Source organism: Lissotriton vulgaris, chromosome 6 (assembly GCF_964263255.1).
Source record: "Lissotriton vulgaris chromosome 6, aLisVul1.2, whole genome shotgun sequence".
NCBI lineage: Eukaryota > Metazoa > Chordata > Amphibia > Caudata > Salamandridae > Lissotriton > Lissotriton vulgaris.
The window spans coordinates 1,293,818,788-1,293,826,842 of NC_141694.1; the positions used below are offsets into that span (position 1 = coordinate 1,293,818,788).

The 8,055-nt window shown below is 44.8% G+C and overlaps 1 protein-coding gene across 1 annotated transcript in view; it reads left to right on the forward strand.

Moving 5' to 3' along the window:
* The window catches only part of ENPP3 (ectonucleotide pyrophosphatase/phosphodiesterase 3), a 716,664-nt gene extending 710,171 nt beyond the window's left edge, over positions 1-6,493 (forward strand). Inside the window, exons 26-27 of the mRNA XM_086927431.1 lie at positions 1,530-1,800; positions 6,029-6,493. Of these exons, the coding sequence (XP_086783557.1) occupies positions 1,530-1,706 (177 nt within the window). The 3' untranslated portion in view covers positions 1,707-1,800; positions 6,029-6,493. The remainder of the gene's footprint in view (positions 1-1,529; positions 1,801-6,028) is intronic.
* Positions 6,494-8,055: the final 1,562 nt, after the last annotated feature.

Sequence of the window (8,055 nt, forward strand, 5' to 3'; positions counted from 1 at the left end):
TGTGTCAAAGTCGACTGATAAAAAAAGTTCTGTGCACAAAAATTAGAGGGGGTGCCCAGCGTCTGCAACCACAGGCTCAAATACAGCACTGACTCTAGCCGTCAGTTAAACAACTCTGTATTCTCTAAACGGTTCTCTAACCAATCTTCAAACACTTTTTTCGACTTTTTTTGACCCAGCCTTCAACTCTGATCCTTTCTTATGTTGAAACTGCTCTTTTGGACAAGGGGGGCAAATCTGCAGACTCAACAGCTAGCCCAGAATGACACAGCAAATCGTGTTGCACTCACATGCGGACCTGCCAAGACATCCAGCATTAGGTATCACAGTTCTAGCACACATCGGGTAAGGCAAGGTCACACATGAAGTGAGGGAATATCACAAGAGTTGACCCTGCTATGAATACATTGAGTGGGTAACCCAAAAAATGTCAGGGAGCAGCACTAGGAAGTGAAAATAAACCGACCAAAAAAAACAAGAATACCAACAGTCTGAAAAACATACAATTCAGGAATAGAACAAGAGTAGAAAACTGCCAGACCAAAAATGATGGCATGATTGTTGGTAACGAGATGAACTCATTGGCTTTCGTCAAAGTTAGAAAACAAAACCTCCAAAAGCGGCACAATCAACTGAGACAAACATAATCAAATACAAAAGCACTAACAGAGCATAACAATTGTATCTGCCAAGCCCTACAAGAACTTATAACTTAGCATACACATTATGTAATAAAAAAGAGATTTTGTTTCAATCGTAGTCGCATATTTTAAGTGTGATAAATGAAATAAAACAAATGTTCATTTCCTCATGTGCAAACATCCGGAATACAGTGAGATAAATTTACTCCCAGGGTGTAGCTGTCAATTGGCAGGCGCAGTACAACCAGGGCCCATGTGTGCAGGGACCGTCTGAACTCTAATTATGGATGCCTTTTTTTAACTATGAAATTGTGCGAGTTTCCTTGTTTCCCTCCCAGCCTGCGTCCCCTACCTATAGGCTGTACCACTGAATGCTCCATCTGTTGCCCCTATGCAAAACTTGAATTTGCATCAAATCCTATTTGCTCATTTGCATACCTGCAAGCAGCAGTATGCAGCCATTTGTTAATCCAATTTTGCACAAGTGGTAAAAATTACATAAGGCCTCATGTGTCAAAAATACACTATATAGCATATTTAGGCATAACTTTCCCATTCCTACATTTGTATAAACTAAGAAAGACAAACCTTTGTGCTGTAGAAAAAAATGTAATACTGAGTTTATGAGCAAACAGGTCAACCGTACACCCTGCCACGTGGTCGTTCCCACATGAGCTTTACCATTAGGAGGGCCCCGCGACTAAAATCAGCTGCGACACAGACGAATAATTACTTTCGAGCCTGATTCCCTTTTTCAGTCAATATATAATGTGAAATGTCGCCTGAGCACACATGCACTTGATAAAAGAGAGAGCTGTTCAAACAGAAGCCTCGCGCACTTGAAGTGGCATGGCAGCTGCTAACCTTATCTCTATTTGCTCTTTGCAGGACAGTAAACCGGCAGCTGATTGGGTGGAAGAGAGGCTGAGGGCTCATTCAGCGCGTGTCCGGGACGTGGAGCTGCTCACCGGGCTGGACTTTTACCAGGAAATACTGGAGCAACCGTTCTCGGAAATCTTACAACTAAAGACTTTCTTGCCAACATTTGAAACAATCATTAACTGAGAGTATGGTCGTATTAATCCAAACTTCACAATGTATGCCCGCTGTGAATGAGACAGAGGATTCCGAATCATATTGCCAGCCACGTGTTTAACAAGCATTTACAATGCAATGGTTTCGCCTTTGGATAAGTTAGAGCTATTGGCATTGTAAATGACAAAATTTGTATTTATGTGTTAGTTTTGAAAACAGATAAATAAATGGCATTGTCATTTACATTGCCATTAGCTTAATCTCTCGCAAATGTGAGACCTATTGTACCCTACGGACGAGCTCAGCAGACAGCAGTTACTACCACACACACACCCAGAGCCACACACAAGGTTGATTTGTGGAACGGTGAGATTAGAAATCAGCGGGTTTAAGGCAGTTTTTTGTTTCTGGGCTGAGGGTGCAAAAGAAAGGGCGATGATCTCTGATGATCTCAGATGTTCATTGCAGCGAGGTGGATGACATAAAGGTTTAGCTAATAACTCCTCTCCACAAGGGCCTGGTCAATTAACTCCGGGCTCTGCAGTTTACTATCACCATTACTCTGTTATGCGCGTCTCTGCTTTTCGAGTATTGTAGAATGACTACCTCTGCAAACAGCACGTGTTCTCCCAAAATAGAACCCTTTCCACCTCGATTGAACATGCACATCTGTGAGTAAAGCCTTCGACACAGTTTTAATGTGATTGATAGCCGTCTAAATCAATAAATATGATACTGTGCAGTACGCATAAACATTTTATGGGCGCTATAGGGAAATCGGGAGATGCCCTCCTGACAGCGGGTGCCCATGAACTCCTGAAAAGGAGGGTAGAGGTATGGTTGTTTAACGTGAAGTTGTTAGAAGCATGGGCATAGTCACCCGCTCTACGGCACAGCTGGGACACTTTTTGACAGCTTTGGGCTGGTGCGCGAGTTTAATTTTTATGTTGAATGTTTGGATGGCGCTTTTGAGAATATAGCGTTACTTCGAAGCGCCCGGAGAAGCAAGAGGGATGGAAAAGATACAGGCGGGGGCTAGAAAGCGAGGAGGGGGTGTTGGATGAAAGCAGCTTCTCCAAAACGCTGGCAACGCACTGGACTGAATGACAGCACTTTACGGGAGCGCCTGGAGGGTTCTTGCAGGAAGGGAGGAAGATGAGCTGGAAGGTAGAGGAGAGATGACAGCAAGAGGGCAGGAGGAGAGGGGGGGCAGTCAGGTGATGGTGCGAGAGAGCACAGTTTGGGGAGTCCAGACCGGACTGAGTGAAACATCACAGTACGCCGGCTCAAAGATAGGTGTGACTGGGAGTCCAACAGGGAGACCCCCCCTCCCCCTCCCAAACTCTGCTTTTAATGGGGGAACATCTCGTGGGCCCTGGGCTTATAAGACGCAGCACCTGAGTGAATGAAAAGTAAGGCGACGGACCCCCCTCAGACCTTGTCTAGTACTGCCAGTGCCTACATGCCAGGGAATGAATGAAATAAGGCAGTGCGTCCAGATGGCATCACAACCTTTGGGATAGCCCTGTGTAGCATATACAGGCTATTCACCCACACAGACCGCTAGTAGGGTCGGTGCAGCAGCTTCTTAGGGGCGGTGTCTCTGAGGGCCGCTTGGCCCGGGGCAGAGTCACCGTCCCCTCGAGCTCCGCCTGACTTGGCCCTGGCGCCTTTGGTGTGTGTCAGCAGGGGGTGAGACGGTGAAGAGCTGCCAAGGGGGGGTATTGGGATGGTAAAAACAGTGCTCACTGTGTGATAATGAGGGATTAGAACCACTTTAAACTGGAAAATCAGACAGAAACATGCACACATGGATAAGGCTGAAGCAAGATGCTGTTGGCATTAACTTAATGCACACAGCTCCCTGCGCCCCTCTATATTGGCGGCCACCCATGCTAAATGAAGGCCCTGGGTTCCACAACTGTTCAATGAGGATTCTCCCATTACCACTGTGTGACACTGCGCTTTATCAAACTGCACCATGACATGCTATATTCTTTTGTATCAACACAGTTAGGAGTGTGCTGCGTTTTGAAAAGTCTTGGCACCAGACATGGCAAGGTGCATTGTAGTAACTGTACTTGGCCTACTTGTTCTTCGAGAAGTATGCAATTAGTGTTTGCACAACCTCATGAGCAATCGGAGTTGGACAGGTACTAGGACACTGGATAGGAATTAAACTAGACTGCAATAAATATGAAGTCTTAACGTCTTGGAAGTTTTTATTGAAACTTAACAGACACCAAGTGACAAGGGACCCATTAAGGATTGCACTGTATGCACAGCAAAAATGTTCTGATTTTTATATATTTATATAGATACACACACATACACCCATACACATATACACCCACACACCCATATATACACATACACCCATACATGTGTGATATCCAAACTCTTCCACAAATTACCGGACCCTTTGCTCTCCTCCCACACCCAACCCCTTACATTTCCGATCGACATGAAATGGGGACCTGAGGGTCTGGGAGCAAGCTAGTGATTTCCAAAATAGTACCGAAAAGCTCTACTCTGAGCCATTTAGCAAGGTTTAATATCTCTTATGGTGTAATAAGTAATCCGTTCCGAGAGTAAGACGCAACTGTGACGCATATGGGTATAAAAACCTAAACGTCCCTTACAAGAGTCAAAGGATCTAGTCAGGCAAACTGCAAAAAGATGCCTTGACTGAAAGAAACACGGTAAACATGGAGCACATAGTTGAAATGGCGAGAACAGTCAGTGTGTATAGGAACTTCATAAACGAAAAAATAAACAGCAAATGTTTTAGGAAAACGCTGACTAAATGGGCCTTAAACCACAAAAGGAAGCGTGACAAACCAATGCAGATTCAGTCATCCACTTGGGAAGGGCAAGAAAGCTAGCGGTCGCTCTGTCGGGAACTCATTTAACGAAGTTAGGGCCTGCAACAGAAGATGTGCGATTTTCACAACCTGCAACACAAAACGACAATTTAGACCAAAAAAAATACTTTTCCGCACTGCCTCGTCAAATCAGTTTCTAAACATTAGCATCCGCCGTTTTTCATAGCTTAGTGGTTTGGCATTAACTTCTATACATTAACAAGAGTGGGAACATTTGAAGAAATTTTGTATAAAATATGCTTCTACTTCCTATGTGTGCCTTAGGCTGCGTAAGTTACCCGCTCATACAAATTACTTTAACTCTTGCATCGGCTCAGACTACGGATTCCCCCAGCAGAAGTGACGTCTCGAATTTGTCAGAAACATTATTAAAGATACCATTTGTAGGAGTCAACACAGTTTTCAAGGAGGCCTCGATAACGATGAAAAAGGCGTCACGCTAAAAAAAAAAAGGCTTTTTTGGAGGGATGGAGAAATGCGTCGGTGTATTGTGAATTCAGTGCCTCGCAGCCCTCCTACCGATCAATTTTCAGAGTCGACCATGACGTTAGGATTCCAAGCATAGCACCTTAACACAAACCATATATTGTTGAATGCACGCTGCTCTGGAGCGTACACCCACAGCTCTTAAAGCAAACTACGTAGGTTGAAATCCTCCTCCATCGCCCTCCCACCACTTCACCTCCCGCCAACCCATTTCCCCAAGGGTATGAAACCGTGAGCGGCGCGTTAATGTTTAAATCTTACTTCGACAGCGTGTAAAAGGCAGCAGTCGGACGAGCAGGACGGCATATTTAAAGTAAGGATTGTCCGGAGAGTTTACTGCGCGGTCTCTTCCAACCCCTGGCGAGCCCGAGCTGCACCGTCAAGGACGCCAGACCGTGTCAACGGATTACTGTACCGTACCTGTCACGTCGCCAGTGTTGCATGGCACCGCTCCTGGGGAGGAAGGCAACTCTCGAAGCTCGCCTCTCAAAGGGTTACAGAAGGCTTTTAGGTAGTGAGAGAAACTGCAGACGGCAAGCCAATGGTAGTCCTCCTCAGACTGATGTAATCTTTTCCCACAAGCAGTTACAGACTTCCAATTTTACCAGTCAAATGGAAAGAAGAAGGAAAAAAAGACAGCGAAATATTTCTCGTTCGAGGAAGCAGCGGGGCTAGACACAAAAGACAGCTCTATTCAACAAGCGGGAGGGGGAGCAAGGGAGGTGCCGGCAATGCCGGACCAGACACGGGGGCGTTCCCGGCGTCCCGTGACGTCGGCAAAAGCCAAAGAATGTCGGGAACGCCCCCGTGTCTGGTCCGGCATTGACGGACAGGCCCCTCGTCCAATGGCAAGGCTCCGTTTACGGAGCCAGCCAATCAAGGACGAGGGCCGAACCAAGCCACCCTACGGTTCTCAACAGGATTTCGCCTGCGCCGAAAAGATGCGCAGAGCGCATCTTCGGCGAGGCGAAACCTAAAAAGAAATCAAATTCCCCATCAAAGTTCGACGTTTCTGGATAATTAGAGACCGAATTTTTAAGAGGCATATCTGGTTAACAATCACGCAAATGTTTAATTTGTAAATAAGGAAAGGCATCTCACATAGAAGTGAAGCTTTCACAAGCAATGTCATTGCTGTATCGCGCGGTCATACGATTTTGGAAAACTTAGTTTATTTTAATTTTTCCCAGGAGAAACAAATAGTGACGCCTTCTATTGAGGATCACAAGTGGCCACTTTGGAACATCGAGCACCTAGTCACTGTGGGCCCGGCTATGGACGATGATAAATGACCCTGCCTGAATATACTTTTATACTTTTTCATAATTTGCATGACAGGTGTATTAGTGTCCCTAGAAAGATATATCAGATACAGGTGTCCAGGGTTCTATTATATCTGCCTTGTACTTTTATGGTCTCACGACCAAATAAAGTTTAATGATGATATATCTGCCATGTGACTTTTTTTTAGGTTTTCCTATACCTTCTGTGCGCAATTGAATTCAATTCTGCTCATTGGCAAAGACAGACTAATTATAATTTTTTTCTTTCTATATGGAGAACGCCCTTCCTCTAAAACCCGAACAAATCGGGAGGTGCGTTACTTCAACACTGCCCTGAAGTAAATCGTCAGCGTTTTCCAGGATGAAAAAGGATTGGGTTTCATTTTGTGGATGTCCATGCATGATTGTGAGCGTTCACATACATTAAAGTCTAACTTCACCTTGGAACACTCATTTCCAATACCTTGCATGAAATATAATACTGTAAATTTGTCTGCACGCGTGGTAGATCAATCTGCAGTAGTAGAATGATTTACACCTGCTAGGAATCCATTTCTGAATTATTTGTAGGTGAAAATAGAGATATTTTCTGTGGCAAACAAGCGTTAATGGCGGAAAATGTCTTTGGGAATCGACTCCTATATCTTTTCCATTGTATTGGTGCAAAGCGTGACTTGAGATTTGGGCGCATCACAATATATACTAAGTGTGCCCTAAAAAAAAAATCTACTTTGGCCTTGTTGGTAGCATTGGCAGTCAGGGTTACGCATTCAGAGCACCACATTGAACATGGATTGCAGTTGGCTTGAAAAATTAACACTGAGTGAAGAACCTACAATCATTATGAGTGGCCATGCTGTGAGTTTAGTGGTAGTAATGCCTCCCATGTATTGCCTAGATTGGGGATCAACTTCTTGGTACCACCTTGGATCAAGAGTTGATCCCATATAACCTCCTCCGGAGTTGGTACTAAAAAGCAGGAAACCGTGTATTCACACCAATTATATGCCACATGTTATGAGGGCATTAATGCTCAATCGTGTCAAGAAAGAGATGATGAACCTTCCATGCCGGCAGCTCCGAATGTCAGGTTCTCTCTATGAGAAGACTGAGAAATGAGCACCTAAACCTTGCTCACCAGAGACCCGCAGCTGATTCATACCATCAGTGCTTCATTTGCAAAGAAAAGTAAGCACCAGGGCCCTCATCAGGAGGCCACTGCAGGTCGCGCTACTCATTGCCCCTGCCAGCACTGCCGGTGACAGTACAAATACAATTACTAACCACCACACTTCTGCAAGTGTGACAATTCAGTCTATTTTGGGCCCCCAAAGCTGTAAAAACATTCTTTTTCAATGTACATTGAAGTAATAAACAGCTGTTGTTTTGTTTACCTTTACATCAGATAGACAGCGCCACCAAGTGGCAGACTGTCATAGTGCCGGTGCTGAGCACCAGAAACCACATTCCAAAATTAAGCACTGCATACCATGCACTTAACAACTGCCTAATCTGCACCCCTGGCTGCTTACTCGGTTAACGGCCCTATTGCAACTGGTTTTAATCCAGCTTTCTGTAATTGTTAACTCCTTGAATTGCTTTTCTGCTGTGTCCCCTGCACCACACTTTTCAGTTGTCAGTACTCTACTTTTTCCATCAGACACCAAGCTTGCTGGCATACGTTTTATCACTGGCCCATGTACAACCTTCGATCCTTGAGTAGAA